Source organism: Elephas maximus, chromosome 1 (genome assembly GCF_024166365.1).
Source record: "Elephas maximus indicus isolate mEleMax1 chromosome 1, mEleMax1 primary haplotype, whole genome shotgun sequence".
Taxonomy (NCBI): domain Eukaryota; kingdom Metazoa; phylum Chordata; class Mammalia; order Proboscidea; family Elephantidae; genus Elephas; species Elephas maximus.
In genome coordinates this window covers 12,567,743-12,583,968 of record NC_064819.1, presented here as the reverse complement: position 1 = coordinate 12,583,968, position 16,226 = coordinate 12,567,743, and the positions used below count along the sequence as shown (strand labels likewise).

At 40.5% G+C, this 16,226-nt stretch overlaps 1 protein-coding gene across 3 annotated transcripts in view; it reads right to left on the bottom strand.

The window, feature by feature from the left end:
* Positions 1–16,226, bottom strand: part of CD86 (CD86 molecule) — a 121,477-nt gene that overhangs the window by 79,982 nt on the left and 25,269 nt on the right. For 2 of the 3 annotated variants that reach the window (XM_049877869.1, XM_049877887.1), the window contains exon 1: positions 6,424–6,578. The exons of the other annotated variant lie outside the window; for it this stretch is intronic. In XM_049877869.1, the coding sequence (XP_049733826.1) occupies positions 6,424–6,437 (14 nt within the window). In that variant the 5' untranslated portion in view covers positions 6,438–6,578. Of the gene's footprint in view, positions 1–6,423; positions 6,579–16,226 lie in introns of those variants that run through there. 3 annotated transcript variants of the gene reach the window in all.

The window sequence follows — 16,226 nt, the reverse complement described above, 5'->3', positions numbered from 1 at the left end:
ATTCCCACAGGGTCTCTGAGCTGTCTCTCCTGTGCTAACTCTTCAGCATCACCCCTGCATCTAACCTGGCTCTCAGCTTCCTGAGCTTCACTCTCCTCCCCAGGTTTTGGCTTCCCACTGTGATCAGAGTCACTTTCTGGAAGTGGCTGGCCTTGTCCTTGGGCTCTGCCTGTTTCCAGTCAGCTCTTCTAGAATCCCAGTCTGGAGCCGTTGTGCCAGGCTCAGCAGGTATTGAAAGCTTCCATGGGAAACAACCTTCCTGCATTCTAGACCTAGTAATACCATCAAGCTGTTGTGAAACCGTGGACAAATCACTTCTCATTTCTTAACTCTAATAGCAACAGTAATAAAAACAACTAATAATAATTACTGACCACTTAAAAAAAAATTTTTTTTTTTTTTTACTTACTAGAGCATGGTTCAAAGCACTTTATATGAATTATCTCACTGAAATCTCACAACTGCCTAATGACATATTACTATTATCCCTATTTTAAAGATAAGAAACGAAGGGTTTACAAAGATAAGCAACTCGTCCAAGGTCTCATAGTTAGAAAGCAGGGAAGCTGGTATTCAAACCCCAGCAGTTGGTTCCTCATCCTGCCCACTTAACTATTATACTTGTCGTCTCTCCTAATATGTGACTTACACCCATAAAATAAGGAAACGAACATTCAGGTCCCTTCTAAATCCAACGCTCTGTGGAAACAGGCCTATTAGGATTGAATGAGCTATGGGCAGAGTGAGCACATTTTGAAGAGAAGTCAAAAGAAGAAAAAGTTGAATAGAAAGGGCTAAAATGAATTCCACAAATTATGGAATTCCACAAGCCATGAGTAATCACATGCCACGAGACAGCTATCTGCTTTTCTGAGAAAAGTCAGCTCTTAATTTCTTTTTCTTAGATATCTAGTTTTGACTCCTCAGACAGGGATTGCACTGGACCATAAGATAGAAAATGATACCAGTGAGGAGTGAGTCTCTTGGATCAAGTAGACACATGAGACTATGTGGTCAACTCCTGTCTGGAGGGTAGATATGAAGGCAGGTGGGGAGAGAAGCTGGCTGAATGGACACGGAAATACAGCGTGGAGAGAAGGAATGTGTTGTCTCATTAGGGGGACAGCAACTAGGAGTATATAGCAAGGTGTACATAAGTTTTTATATGAGAGACTGACTCGATTTGTAAACTTTCACATTAAGCACAATAAAAATTAAAAAAAATAAGATACTATTCTTATCTTGGAAAGTTTCAACAATTTGCCAAATTCACACAGTTAATAGTAATAACAGAGTTGGGATTTAGATCCAGACCAACTGACCGCAAAGCTCTCTAGTTTATCCTTTAGAGTTGTTGTGGGTTAAATTGTATCCCTCAAAAAGATATGTTGAAATTCTAACCCCCAATATCTGTGAATGCTGTCTTTTTTGGAAATAGGGTCTTTGCAGATGTAATCAAGTGAAGACGAGGGTGAAGATTAGGGTGGGCCCTAAATCCAATGACTAGTGTCCTTATACAGAGCCCTGGTGGTTAAGATCTTAGCTGCTAACCAAAACATCACCAGTTCAAATCCATCAGCCGCTTCTTGGAAACTCTATGGGGCGGTTCTACTCTGCCCTATAGGGTCACTGTGTGTGAGAATCAGTACCTAACAACGACAGCGTCCTTATGAAGACAGAGAGATTGGAAGACACAGAGGAGACATGGGGAAAACTACATGTGAAGCTGGAGGCAGAGACTGGAGTTATGTTACCTCAAGCAGAGGAATACCAAGGATTTCTGGCAACTACCAGAATGTAGAAGAAGCAAGGACTCTTCCCTAGAGCCTTCAGAGGGAGCATGGCCCTCTGTCACCTTGATTTCAGGCTTTCAGCTTACACAACTGTGAGAAAATAAATTTCTGTTGTTTAAAAAAAAAAATCTAGTTTTGTTTTTCTGCCTGCAGTGTAATACAAGTTCAAAAGCATGAAGTAGAAAATATTTCTGATGAACACTGTGTGTGTACATGTATCGTTTATAAAAAGGGTAGCAGTGCAGATTCCGCTTTGCTTTTCTTAAGCTAAACACATTACAAATCACTGTCCAAGAGAGTATGTAATGATTGTGTGGTATTCCATTATGCATGTATCATAAATAACCAATCGCCTATTTTTAGTCAATTAAATTGTTTCTAAGATTTTCCCTATTCGGAAAAACGGCAAGAAAAATATCCATTTCACTAAAACTTTTCAAACATATATGATTATATCCTTAGAATAAATTCCTAATTGTTGAACTGCTGGATTAAAGGGTGTATAAATTTTAAGGGCTTTTGATATTTACCTCCAGATTAACATTCAGGAAGATCATATTACTATCAGTGGGTTAAAACAAAAAAACATTGCCTTTCAGTTGATTCCTGCTTACAGCAACCTCATATGTTACAGAGTAGAACTGCTCCATAGGATTTTCTTGGTTATCATCTTAATGGAAACTCTGGTGGCATAGTGGTTAAGTGCTATGGCTGCTAACCAAAAGGTCAACAGTTCAAATCCACCAGGCACTCCTTGGAAATTCTGTGGGGCAGTTCTACTCTGTCCCATATGGTCACCGTGAGTTGGAATTGACTTTATGGCAACGGATTTTGTTTTTTTTTTATCTTAATGGAAGGAGCTCTCCAGGCCTTTCTTCCATGGCTCTGCTGAGCGGGCTCACACTGCCAACCTTTAGGTTAGTAGTTGAGCACAAACCATTTGCACCACTTAGCAAGTCATGAGGGTATAAGTGTCCCTTCCTTCTTATCAACATGGAGAACTCTTTTTTAAAATATTTGCCACTTTGAGGAAAAATGATATTTCACTGTATTAATTGGCTTTTCTTTTATTTATTAGCCATTTATATTTTCAAATTTCCTGTTCGTGACCAGTTTTCAGGCACTGTGAAACAAAGGCAGCGCTAGCATAGTTAGTAGCACTGCCTCTACAGTTCCACAAGCATTTTAAATTCTGAGATTCTTTTTTTGCACATGTGTGACATTTCAAAATTCCACTGGAGGAAAAAGGAAACTTTTCTTGGAAATTAAATCCCAATTTTCTGAAATAAAAGCAGCAAATTTATTTCCCAAACCAGAAGGCGCCAGGTAGTTGAGGGTTACTTAGCTTCTCAAAGAGCACTAACAACAAATAATGACTGACCCCAGCTGCCACCATCCAGGAGAACAGCTGGATGTGGTGTGACTCCTTCCGGTAAGTCTTTGCCATGGGAACCTGCAGGGTATCAAGAAACCTTGTGGTGCAGAGCATAGTGGGCAAGAAAATGACTGGCTTTCAGATTCTGGCTGTGCCCCTTATGAGCAGTGTAAACTTGGGCAGGTTATTTAACCTCTTGAAGTCAGTTACCTCATTCATAACAGAATGACGATAATATCTATGTCCGACATCTAAGTCAATTAGCATAATAAAATCTATTAAGAAAACATTCTGCATACCACTTTGGAGAGTGGCATCTGGGATCTTAAATGCTAGCAAGTGGCCATCTAAGATACATCAATTGGTCTCAACCCACCTGGAGCAAGGGAGAATGAAGAACACCAAAGACACAACGTAATTATGAGCCCAAGAGACAGAAAGGACCACATAAACCAGAGACTACATCAGCCTGAGACCGGAAGAACTAGATGGTGCCCGGCCACAACCAATGACTGCCCTGACAGAGAACACAACAGAGAACCCCTGAGGGAGCAAGAAAGCAGTGGGATGCAGACCCCAAATTCTCATAAAAAGACCAGACTTAATAGTCAGACTGAGACTAGAAGGACCCCGGAGGTCATGGTCCCCAGACCTTCTGTTAGCCCAAGACAGGAACCATTCCCAAAGCCAACTCTTCAGACAGGGATTGGACTGGACTATGGGATAGAAAACGATACTGGTGAAGAACAACCTTCTTGGATCAAGTAAACACATGAGACTATGTTGATATCTCCTGTCTGGAGGGGAGATGAGAGGGCAGAGGAGGCCAGAAGCTGGCCGAATGGACCCAAAAAGAGAGAGTGGAGGGTAGGAGTGTGTTGTCTCATTAGGGGGAGAGCAATTAGGAGTATATAGCAAGGTGTATATAAATTTTTGTATGAGAGACTGACGTGCTTTGTAAACTTTCACTTAAAGAAAAATAAAAATTAGTTTAAAAAAAAAACTACATCCGAGAGTCACTGTGAAGATTAAAGTAAAGCAGCACATATAAAGCACACGGCATGTAACCCATGTTCAGTACATGTAGCTAATTGAGTTACTCTACCTCTTCCCACTACCCAGCCCCGCCCAGAATTTCCCACGGCCTCTTTGTGAGTCATTATCTGGGGCTGTATTCTCTCCTTCTACCTCCTCTTCCTGTTCCTTTTCCCCGAGCCTCTCACCTTCAGCCGTCTCTCTCTATCATCCCCCTGTCTCTTCTGCCCCTCAACCTCAGGCCATACTGACCCTGGTGCATACAAGCTTTATTTCCTCTTATTTGTCATACTTTCCCAGACGTTTTAAAATATTGAATCCTTAGCTTAACATCAGTGACTGCAACATTTAATATTTAAAAAACAAATTTTAAAAACCCAAATGAATCACTTAGAAACAAACTATTTTTGGCACTTGAAATAATTCTTACCTTCATATGGCAGTCAACCACAATTGTAGGAAAAAACAAAAAACCAAAAAACTTATGAGGGAGAGGAGGGATGGGGTGAGGAAACCACTAACTAGCTAGACAAGTGTTAACTTTGGTGAAGGGAAAGACAACATACAATACAGGGGAAGTCAGCACAACTTGACCAAAGCAAAGTCATAGAAGCTTCCTAGACATATCCAAACATCTTGAGGGATCAAGTTACTGGGGCTGAGGGCTGGGGACCATGGCTTCAGGGACATCTAGGCCAATTGGTATAACATAAGATAAAGAAAACGTTCTACCTCCTACTTTGGTGAGTAGCCTCTGAGATCTTAAAAGCCTGCAAGCAGCAATCTAAAATACACTTATTGGTTCCATCCCACCCAGAGCAAAGGAGAATGAAGAAAACCAAAAACACAAGGAAATTATTAGTCTAGGACTAATAGACCACATGAACCCAGGCTCCACCAGGCTGAGCCCAGAAGACCTACATGGTGCCCAGCTACCACCACTACCAGCTCTGACAAGGATCACAATACAGGGTCCCAGATAGAGCAGGAAAAAAATGTAGAATAAAATTCAAATTCACACACATACAAAAAAACACACCAGACTTACTGGTCTGGCAGAGACTGGAGGAATCCATGAGACCATGACCCCGGACACCCTGTGTCATGGATTGAATTGTGTCCCCCAGATATATGTGTATCAATTTGACCAGGCAATGATTCCCAGTATTCTGTGACTGTCCACCATTTTGTCATCTGATGTGATTTTCCTACATGTTGTAAATCGTGTTATTATGATGTCAATGAGGTGGATCAGTTTTATTGATGAGACCTATAAGATTAGATTCTGTCTTAAGTCAATATCTTTTGAGATCTAAAAGATGGATTCGAGCAGAGAGACATGGGGGCCTCATACCACCAGGAAACGACAGCCTGAAGAATAGTGCATCCTTTGGACCTAGGTCCCTGCACTGAGAAGCTCCTCTACTGGGGAAAGATTGATGACAAGGACCTTCCTCCAGAGCCAACAGGGAGAGAAAGCCTTCCCCTGGAGCTGGCCCCCTGAATTCAGACTTTCTAGCCTCCAAGACTGTGAGAGAATAAATTTCTCTTTGTTAAAGCCACCCACTTGCGGTATTTCTGTTATAGCACTAGATGACTGATACCCTGCTAACTCAGAACTGAAGCCACTCCTGAAGTCCACTTTTCACCAAAGATTAGACAGGCCTATAAAACAGACAATAACGCATGTGAGGAATGTGCTTCTTAGTTCATTCAAGTATATGAGACCAAATGGGCAACACTTGCTCAAAAGCAAAGACAAGAAGTCAGGAAGGGATAGTAAAATTGGACGATGGACAGACACGGAGAACCAGAATGGGGAGAGTGCTGACGTTGTGGGAATAGCAACCAATGTCACAAAACAATTTGTGTATAAATTTTTGAATGAGAAACCAATTTGTGCTGTAAATTTTTACCCAAAACACAACAAAATTAAAAAACAAAACCAAAAATAAATATTTCCCAGCCTTGGAACTATGAACTCAGCCTCAGCCGGTGCTCTCAGAAGGGGAGATTGGCTTCAGGCTTCAGCTGACCTTTCACAACATGGACCCTTCTCCCTCCCAGTGCTCCTGCTTTGGGCTTCTCACAGGAACACAGATTTGTTCCTTCTTGGGCGGGAAGGACGGAAGTCAGAACATCACCCTCAACCTCAGCCTGCTGCTGTGGTCACTTAACTCACAATTGTTTTTCAAAAAAATGATAAGAACGATTACTCACTGTTGGAGATCCATCTTGGCTGCTTCCTGCTGTGGGCTAAGCCCGGACTGTGGACTATCGTCGGGGAAGGAAGCTGCTCTTGGCTGTGCTGTCCGTGTTACAGAGGGAAAAGGAGCAACCCTTCCCTACCAAGCTCTTCCTCTGCACTGGCTGTGTGGCCTGTGACTTTCTTTAATAAAGGGTGTTCCTCTTTCTTCTACAGTTCTGCCCAGACTTGTGGCAGAAGTTTAACCCTTGCCTTGCATTTAGAATTAGTGGACCTAGGTCTAAATATATAGATTAAAAAAGAAAAAGTGCCATCGAGTTGATTCCGACTCATAGAATATATAGATATATATTTAATATTTTATTGTGTTTTAGGTGAAAGTTTACAGAGCAAATTAGTTTCTCATTCAACGAATTGTACACAAAGTGTTCTATGATGTCAGTTGTGATCTTAAATTTACTTATTTTTTTTTAAATAATTTTTATTGTGCTTTAAGTGAAAGTTTACAAATCAAGTCAGTCTGTCACATATAAGCTTATATACAACTTACTACATACTCCCATTTACTCTCACCCTAATGAGTCAGCCCGCTCCCTCCTTCCAGTCTCTCCTTTCATGACTGTTTTGCCTGTTTCTAACCCTCCCTACCCTCCCATCTCCCCTCCAGATAGGAGATGCCAGTACAGTCTCAAGTGTCCACCTGATACAAGTAGCTCACTCTTCATCAGCAACTCTCTCCAGCCCATTGTCCCGTCCATTCCATGTCTGATGAGTAGTCTTCGGGAATGGTTCCTGTCCTGGGCCAACAGAAGGTTTGGGGACCATGACCGCTGGGATTCCTCTAGTCTCAGTCAGACCATTAAGTATGGTCTTTTTATGAGAATTTGGGGTCTGCATCCCACTGCTTTCTTGCTCCCTCAGGGGTTCTCTGTTGTGCTCCCTGTCAGGGCAGTCATCAGTTGTGGCTGGGCACCATCTAGTTCTTCTGGTCTCAGGATGATGTAAGTCTCTAGTTCATGTGGCTCTTCCTGTCTCATGGGCTCATAATTAACTTGTGACCTTGGCGTTCTTCATTCTCCTTTGATCCAGGTGGGTTGAGACCAATTGATGCATCTTAGATGGCCGCTTGTTAGCATTTAAGACCCCAGACGCCACACTTCAAAGTGGGATGCAGAATGTTTTCTTAATAGATTTTATTTTGCCAGTTTGACTTAGATGTCCCCTGAAGCCATAGTCCCCAAAACCCCGTCCCTGCTCCACTGACCTTTGAAGCATTCAGTTTATCCCGGAAACTTCTTTGCTTTTGGTCCAGTCCAATTGAGCTGACCTTCCATGTATTGAGTATTGTCCTTCCCTTCACCTAAAGCAGTTCTTATCTACTATCTAATCAGTAAATAACCCTCTCCCACCCTCCCTCCCTCCCCCCTCTCCTAACCACAAAAGAATGTGTTCTTCTCAGTTTAAACTATTTCCCAAGATCTTATAATAGTGGTCTTATACAATATTTGTCCTTTTGCCTCTGACTAATTTCACTCAGCATACTGCCTTCCAGGTTCCTCCATGTTATGAAATGTTTCACAGATCCATCACTGTTCTTTATCGATGCATAGTATTCCATTGTGTGACTATACCATAATTTATCCATTCATCTGTTGATGGACACCTTGGTGGCTTCCGGCTTTTTGCTATTGTAAACAGTGCTGCAATAAACACTGTGTGCATATATCTGTTAGTGTAAAGACTCTTATTTCTCTAGGATATATTCCGAGGAGTGGGATTTCTGGGTTGTATGGTAGTTCTATTTCTAATTTTTTAAGTAAACGCCAGATAGATTTCCAAAGTGGTTGTACCATTTTACATTCCCACCAGCAGTGTATAAGAGTTTCAATCTCTCCACAGCCTCTCCAACATTTATTATTTTGTGTTTTTTGGATTAATGCCAGCTTTGCTGGAGTGAGATGGAATCTCATCATAGTTTTAATTTGCATTTCTCTAATGGGTAATGATCGAGAGCATTTTCTCATGTATCTGTTAGCTGCCTGAATATCTACTTTAGTGAAGTGCTTGTTCATATCCTTTGCCCAATTTTTAGTTGGGTTGTTTGTCTTTTTGTGGTTGAGTTTTAACAGAATCATATAGATTTTAGAGATCAGACGCTGGTCAGAGACGAAATAGCTGAAAATTTTTTCCCAACCTGTAAGTGGTCTTTTTACTCTTTTGGTGAAGTCTTTAGATGAGCATAGGTGTTTGATTTTTAGGAGCTCCCAGTTATCTCGTTTCTCTTTGTCATTTTTGGTAATGTTTTGTATTCTCTTTATGCCTTGTATTAGGGCTCCTAACATTGTCCCTATTTTTTCTTCCATAATCTTTATCGTTTTAGTCTTTATGTTTAGGTCTTTGATCCACTTGGAGTTAGTTTTTGTGCATGGTGTGAGGTATGGGTCCTGTTTCATTTTTTTGCAAATGGATATCCAGTTATGCCAGCACCAGTTGTTAAAAAGACTATCTTTTCCCCAATTAACTGACACAGGGCCTTTGTCAAATATCAGCTGCTCATAGGTGGACGGATTTATATCTGGGTTCTCAATTCTGTTCCATTGGTCTATGTGCCTGTTGTACCAGTACCAGGCTGTTTTGACTACTGTGGCTGTATAATAGGTTCTAAAATCAGGTAGAGTGAGGCCTCCCACTTTCTTCTTCTTTTTCAGTAATGCTTTACTTATCCAGGGCTTCTTTCCCTTCCATATGAAGTTGGTGATTTGTTTCTCCATCACATTAAAAAATGTCATTGGAATTTGGATCGGAAGTGCATTGCATGTGTAGATGGCTTTTGGTAGAATAGACATTTTTACTACGTTAAGTCTTCCTATCCATGAGCAAGGTATGTTTTTCCACTTATGTAGGTCCCTTTTAGTTTCTTGCACTAGTACTTTGTAGTTTTCGTTGTATAGGTCTTTTACATCCTTGGTAAGATTTATTCCTAAGTATTTTATCTTCTTGGGGCTACTGTGAATGGTATTGATTTGGTGATTTCCTCTTCGATGTTTTTTTTGTTGATGTAGAGGAATCCAAGTGATTTTTGTATGTTTATCTTGTAACCTGAGACTCTGCTGAACTCTTCTATTAGTTTCAGTAGTTTTCTGGAGGATTCCTTAGGGTTTTCTGTGTATAAGATCATGTCATCTGCAAATAGAGATGATTTTACTTCTTCCTTGCCAATCCGAATGCCCTTTATTTCTTTGTCTAGCCTAATTGCTCTGGCTAGGACCTCCAACACAATATTGAATAAGAGCGGTGATAAAGGGCATCCTTGTCTGGTTCCCGTTCTCAAGGGAAATGCTTTTAGGCTTTCTCCATTTAGAGTGATGTTGGCTGTTGGCTTTGTATAAAAAAGATGCCCTTTATTATGTTGAGTAATTTTCCTTCAATTCCTATTTTGCTGAGAGTTTTTATCATGAATGGGTGTTGGACTTTGTCAAATGCCTTTTCCGCATCAATTGATAAGATCATGTGGTTTTTGTCTTTTGTTTTATTTATATGCTGGATTACATTAAAGGTTTTTCTACTATTGAACCAACCTTGCGTAAAAAAAAAAAATTCCACGTGGTCGTGGTGGATTATTTTTTTGATGTGTTGTTAAATTCTATTGGTTAGAACTCTGTTGAGGATTTTTGCATCTATGTTCATGAGGGATATAGGTCTGTAATTTTCTTTTTTTGTGGTGTCTTTACCTGGGTTTGGTATCAGGGATATGCTGGCTTCATAGAATGAGTTAGGTAGTATTCCATCATTTTCTATGCTTTGAAATACATTTAGTAGTAGTGGTGTTAACTCTTCTCTGAAAGTTTGGTAGAACTCTGCAGTGAAGCCGTCCAGTCCAGGGCTTTTTTTTATTGGGAGTTTTTTGACTACCTTTTCAACCTCTTTTTTTGTTATGGGTCTATTTAATTGTTCTAATTGTGTTAGTTTAGGTAGGTAATGTTTTTCTAGGAATTCATCCATTTCTTCTAGGTTTGCAAATTTGTTAGAGTACAATTTTTTGTAATAATCTGATACGATTCTTTTAATTTCAGTTGGGTCTGTTGTGATGTGGCCCTTCTCGTTGCTTATTCGGGTTATTGTTTCCTTTCCTGTATTTCTTTAGTCAGTCTGGCCAATGGTTTATCAATTTTGTTAATTTTTTCAAAGAACCAGCTTTTGGCTTTGTTAATTCTTTCAATTGTTTTTCTGTTCTCTAATTCATTTAGTTCAGCTCTAATTTTTATTATTTGTTTTCTTCTGGTGCCTGATGGATTCTTTTGTTGCTCACTTTCTATTTGTTCAAGTTGTAGGGACAGTTGTCTGATTTTGGCTCTTTCTTCTTTTTGTATGTGTGCATTTATTGATATAAATTGACCTCTGAGCACTGCTTTTGCTGTGTACCAGAGGTTTTGATAGGAAGTGTTTTCATTCTTGTTGCATTCTATGAATTTCTTTATTCCCTCCTTAATGTCTTCTATAACCCAGTCTTTTTTGAGCAGGGTATTGTTCAGTTTCCACGTATTTGATTTCTTTTCCCTGATTTTTCTGTTATTGATTTCTACTTTTATGCCCTTGTGGTCTGAGAAGATGCTTTGTAATATTTTGATGTTTTGGATTCTGCAAAAGGTTTGTTTTATGACCTAATACGTGATCTATTCTAGAGAATGTTCCATGTGCACTAGAAAAAAAAAGTATACTTTGCAGCAGTTGGGTGGAGTGTTCTGTATAAGTCTATGAGGTCAAGTTGGTTGATTGTAGCAATTAGGTCTTCCGTGTCTCTATTGAGCTTCTTACTGGATGTCCTATCCTTCTCTGAAAGTGGTGTGTTGAAGTCTCCTACTATAATTGTGGAGGTGTCTATCTCACTTTTCAGTTGTTAACGTTTGTTTTATGTATCTTGCAGCCCTGTCATTGGGTGCATAAATATTTAACATGCTTATATCTTCCTGGTAAATTGTCCCTTTAATCATTATGTAGTGTCCTTCTTTATCCTTTGTGGTGAATTTAACTTTAAAGTCTAGTTTGTCAGAAATTAATATTGCCACTCCTGCTCTTTTTTGATTGCTGTTTGCTTGATATTTTTTTCCATCCTTGGAGTTTTAGTTTGTTTGTGTCTCTAAGTCTAAGGTGTGTCTCTTGTAGGCAGCATATAGATGGATCGTGTTTCTTTATCCAGTCTGAGACTCTCTGTCTCTTTACTGGTGCATTTAGTCCATTTATATTCCGCATAATTATAGATAAGTATGATTTTAGTGCTGTCATTTTGATGCCTTTTTGTGTGTGTTGTTGACAATTTCATTTTTCCACTTTTTGGTGCTGAGACATTTTTCTTTGTAATTTGTGTGTTCCTCATTTTCATAGTAGTTGAATTTATGTTTGCTGAGTCGTTATGTTTTTCTTGGTTTTTATTTTGAATTATGGAATTGGTAGACCTCTTTGTGGTTACCTTAATATTTACCCCTATTTTTCTAAGTAATAACCTAACTTGTATCTTCCTATATAGCCTTGTTTTCCTCTCCATATGGAAGATCTATGCCTCCTGTATTTAGCCCCTCTTTTTGATTATTGTGATCTTATACTTAATGGCTTCAATGATTCCCTGTTTTGAGCTTTTTTTTCTTTTTTAAAATTAATCTTAATTTGTTTTTGTGATTTCCCTATTTGAGTTGATATCAGGATGTTCTGTTCTGTGACCTTGTGTTGTGTTGGTATCTGATATTATTGATTTTCTTACCAAACAATTTCCTTTAGTAATTCTTGTAGCTTTGGCTTGGTTTTTGCAAATTCTCTAAGCTTGTGTTTATCTGTAAATGTTTTAATTTCACCTTCATATTTGAGAGAGAGTTTTGCTGGATATATGATTCTTGGCTGGCAGTTTTTCTCCTTCAGTGCTCTAGATATGTCATCCCATTGCCGTCTTGCCTGCATGGTTTCTGCTGAGTAGTCTGAACTTATTCTTATTGATTCTCCTTTGTAGGAGATTTTTCTTTTATCCCTGGTCGCTTTTAAAACTTTCTCTTTATCTTTGGCTTTGGCAAGTTTGATGATAATATGCCTTGGTGATTTTCTTTTTGGATCAATCTTATATGGGGTTCGATGAGCATCTTGGATAGATATCCTTTCATCTTTCATGATGCCAGGGAAGTTTTCTGCCAACAGATCTTCAATTATTCTGCCTATTTTCTGTTATCCTTCCCTGTTCTGGAACTCCAGTCACACGTAAGTTATTCTTCTTGATAGAGTCCTACATGATTCTTAGGGTTTCTTCATTTTTTTAAATTCTTTTATCTGATTTTTCTTCAACTATATTGGTGTCAATTCCCTTATCGTCCAGGTCCCCCACTCTGCATTCCAATTGCTCGATTCTGCTTCTCTGACTTCCTACTGAGTTGTCTAATTCTGTAATTTTACTGTTAATCTTTCGGATTTCTGAATGCTGTCTCTCTATGGATTCTTGCAGCTTATTAATTTTTCCACTATGTTCTTGAATAACCTTTTTGATTTCTTCAATTGCTTTATCAGTGTGTTCCTTGGCTTTTTCTGTAGATTGCCTTATTTCATTTCTGAGGTCATTCCTGATGTCTTGAAGCAATCTGTACATTAGTTTTTTATATTCTGCATCTGGCAATTCCAGGATCGTATCTTCATTTGGGAAAGATTTTGATTCTTTAATTTGGGAAGTTGTAGAAGCAATCATGGTCTGCTTCTTTATGTGGTTTGATATCGACTGCTGTCTCTGAGCCATCTATAAGATATTGTAATGATTTATTTTATATTTGCTCTCTGAGACTTACCTTGTTTTGTTTTCTTTCAATATATGCAGATGGGCTACTAGATTGCACTGTCTTGATTGTTGTCGCCTTTGAATCACTTATGTCCTATTACCAGCTGGTTTGGGCTGTTACCAGATATATAAGCCTAAGAGTCCATTCACTATTCTTGAATAGAATCAGATTAGGTGTTCTGATTTTGGGTCACCAAGTGTGTGGTGTATTAACTTAGAGAAGTCACCTATTAACTTAGAGGAGTAGTGGTGATAGTTGTGTGCACCAGATTCTAGTAGCAGCAGGAGGTCACATTCCAGGGGGGCAGGATGCTGACAGCCTTCCTCTACCTGCCAGTGAGGTAGGTGTGTCTCTCATCCTAAAGCACTTTGGTGGGTGGGCTCTGCAGCTGTACCTTAGGCACTCAATGCATGTACCTCTAAAGATTCGTAGGTGTCAATATCCTCAGACCCCTTTGGCAGGTGGCTAGGTGGTTTGGGTGGAGCTTCAGCCCTCAGCTCCCTGTTGTGGATCAGTGAGGGCTCTGTTTAATAGGTGGAGATATCAGACCTGGAAAACTTGTCTTTCCAGTGATCCGATAAAACAATTACAGTCAGATCTCTATCAGAATTGCCTTTGCATTATAACAGCCACCTTGTTCCCTGTAGGGATGAAAGCCAAAGACTGTGGATCTCATATGCTTGGCTGGAGCTGGTTCTGTATTTTTATTCCAGTTTAGGGAAGTCAGGGAAGGATTTTTCGTCCCTGGGTTTTTAGTAGCTGCTTCTCTCAGGCCAGGAGAATGGGTTAGGAAAAGAAAAGAAAAGGAAAAAAAAACCACAGAGCACTTCACTCCCTGGCCCAGGAAATTCCAATGGTAATGAAGCTGCCTGGGGCAGGGAGGGGAGGGATCAGATAGATAGGAGAGAGTAGCACCCAGCAATATAGACAAAGTTACTTATCTTGCTTGGCGATGACTGTTTTATCTGAGATTCCTGAGGGGCGTGTAGCCCGTGTGCTGACTGGATCGAGATTGCCCCTGAGGGTCAGGCCCGCGCCCAGTGCTTGTGCTGTCTCAGAAGCCATGGTCAGTTCCTCCGCCCCCAGTCCAAAGCCCAGCACCAAGGTTCCCCGGCTGGGATGACACACTCCCAGCTCCAAAACCAGTCGCTGCCCCCCGGTGACTTCTCCTGTCAGCCGCATCGCTGCGCTGCCTGCGTGCACTTGCTGGGCTTCCCCCGAGGTCACTTCAGGGGGCTAGGGCTGCATCCGTGTTTGCGCCCTCTCAGGAAGCCGTGCTCAGCTCCCCTGCGTCCAGTCCAAAGCCCGGTGCCAAGGTTTTCTGACTGGGACGCTGGCTCCAGGCTCCGAAAACAGTCGCTCCTTCCCCGTGGTTGCTCGTTCTCTCATTAGCTGTGTCAGTGTGCAGCCTGCTTGTGCTGGCTGAGTGTCTACCGAGGTCACCCCAGGGGGCTAGGGGTTAGGGCTGTGTCCCGTGCCTGCCCCGCCTCAGCAAGCCGCAATCAGCCCCGCCACTCGGCACCAGGGAACCGCGAGCGCTCAAGACTGTGAAGCAGGATGCCGGTTCCAGAGGTGGTCGCTGCTTCAGGGCGTGGCTTTTCGCTCCCTTGTCACTCAGGTCAACTCTTTAGATCTGTGTTTGATGATTGGGGTTCATAGATTGTCATGTATGTGATCGATTCACTTGTTTTTCTGAGTCTTTCTTGCAAGAGGGATCCGCAGTAGCTTCTACCTAGTCAGCCATCTTGGCTCTGCCTCTCATTGTGCCCTTAAATTTATTTTTTAAAAATAATCCAGTGGCATGAGTTCCAGACACAACTTTAAGATGAGGCTGACTAAAAATTCCCCCCTCTTGAAATTCCCTCAAAAAACCTAGAAGACAAAATAACTAAAATGGGAAAAATGTATTGCTGCACCTACAAGATAAAATAAGAGGAAAATCCACAGGTTTTGGTAAGACAATAAAAAGTGGTGAATTACCATGGGTGTGGATTTCAACACCACCAAGATGGAAGAGGATTTCATTGAGCTGAAAGGTCTTCTGTGACTGCTGCCAACCGAGCACAAACACAAAAAACTGCTCTTATTTTTTCATTTCTGTGATAACCAAAGATTAAACTGGTAACTGGTTCCTGAAATAAAGCTCCCCCCCTCCAAAAGCAGCATCTGAACTTAATAGATGTACCTGAGAGAGAAACAGAATTAATCAAACAGAAGCTATACCACAAGAAAAGAAATTTCCTCGCCTGAACTAGAAAAGGCATAGCTTAGAAATGTAAAGGATTCAGTATTTCTAAGCAAAATTTCTGAAAACAGATTCTTGTCCAGATAAATCATTGTGAACATTTTAAATCCCAAAGATGAAGAAGGCTAAAAACAAAACAAAAAAAGTAAGATACCCGCAGAGAAACAAAAACCGGCTTGACCTCTTAACCCTAAATGGCAGAAAACAACACAACAATATCTACAGAGTTTTGAGTTAACATTCTCTACTCAGTTAAGTGTGAAGTCAATAGAAATCAAGAAACAAGAACAAAAAACATGCCATAATCAAGATAAGCTTCCTAAATAAATTACTTAAAGATATGTTCTGGAATAGTGGGAAATAACTTAAAATTGAAAGCCTATCATGGATTGAACTGTGTCTCCCCCAAAAATATCTGTCAACTTGATTAGGTCCTGATTCCCAGTATTGTATGACTGTCTACCATTTTGTCATCTGATGTGATTTCCCTGTGTGTTGTAAATCTTATCACTATGATGTAATGAGATAGATTAGTAGCAGTTATATTGATGAGATCTACAAGATTAGATAGTGGCTTAAGCCAATCTCTTTTGAGATATAAAAGAGAAAAGCAAGCAGAGAGACTGGGGGACCTCATACCACCAAGAAAGCAAAGGGCGTCCTTTGGATCTGAGGTTCCTGTGCTGAGTTGCTCCCACACCAATTGGAATACCGATGACAAGGACCTTCCTCCAGAGCCAACAGAAAGAGAAAGACTTACCCTGGA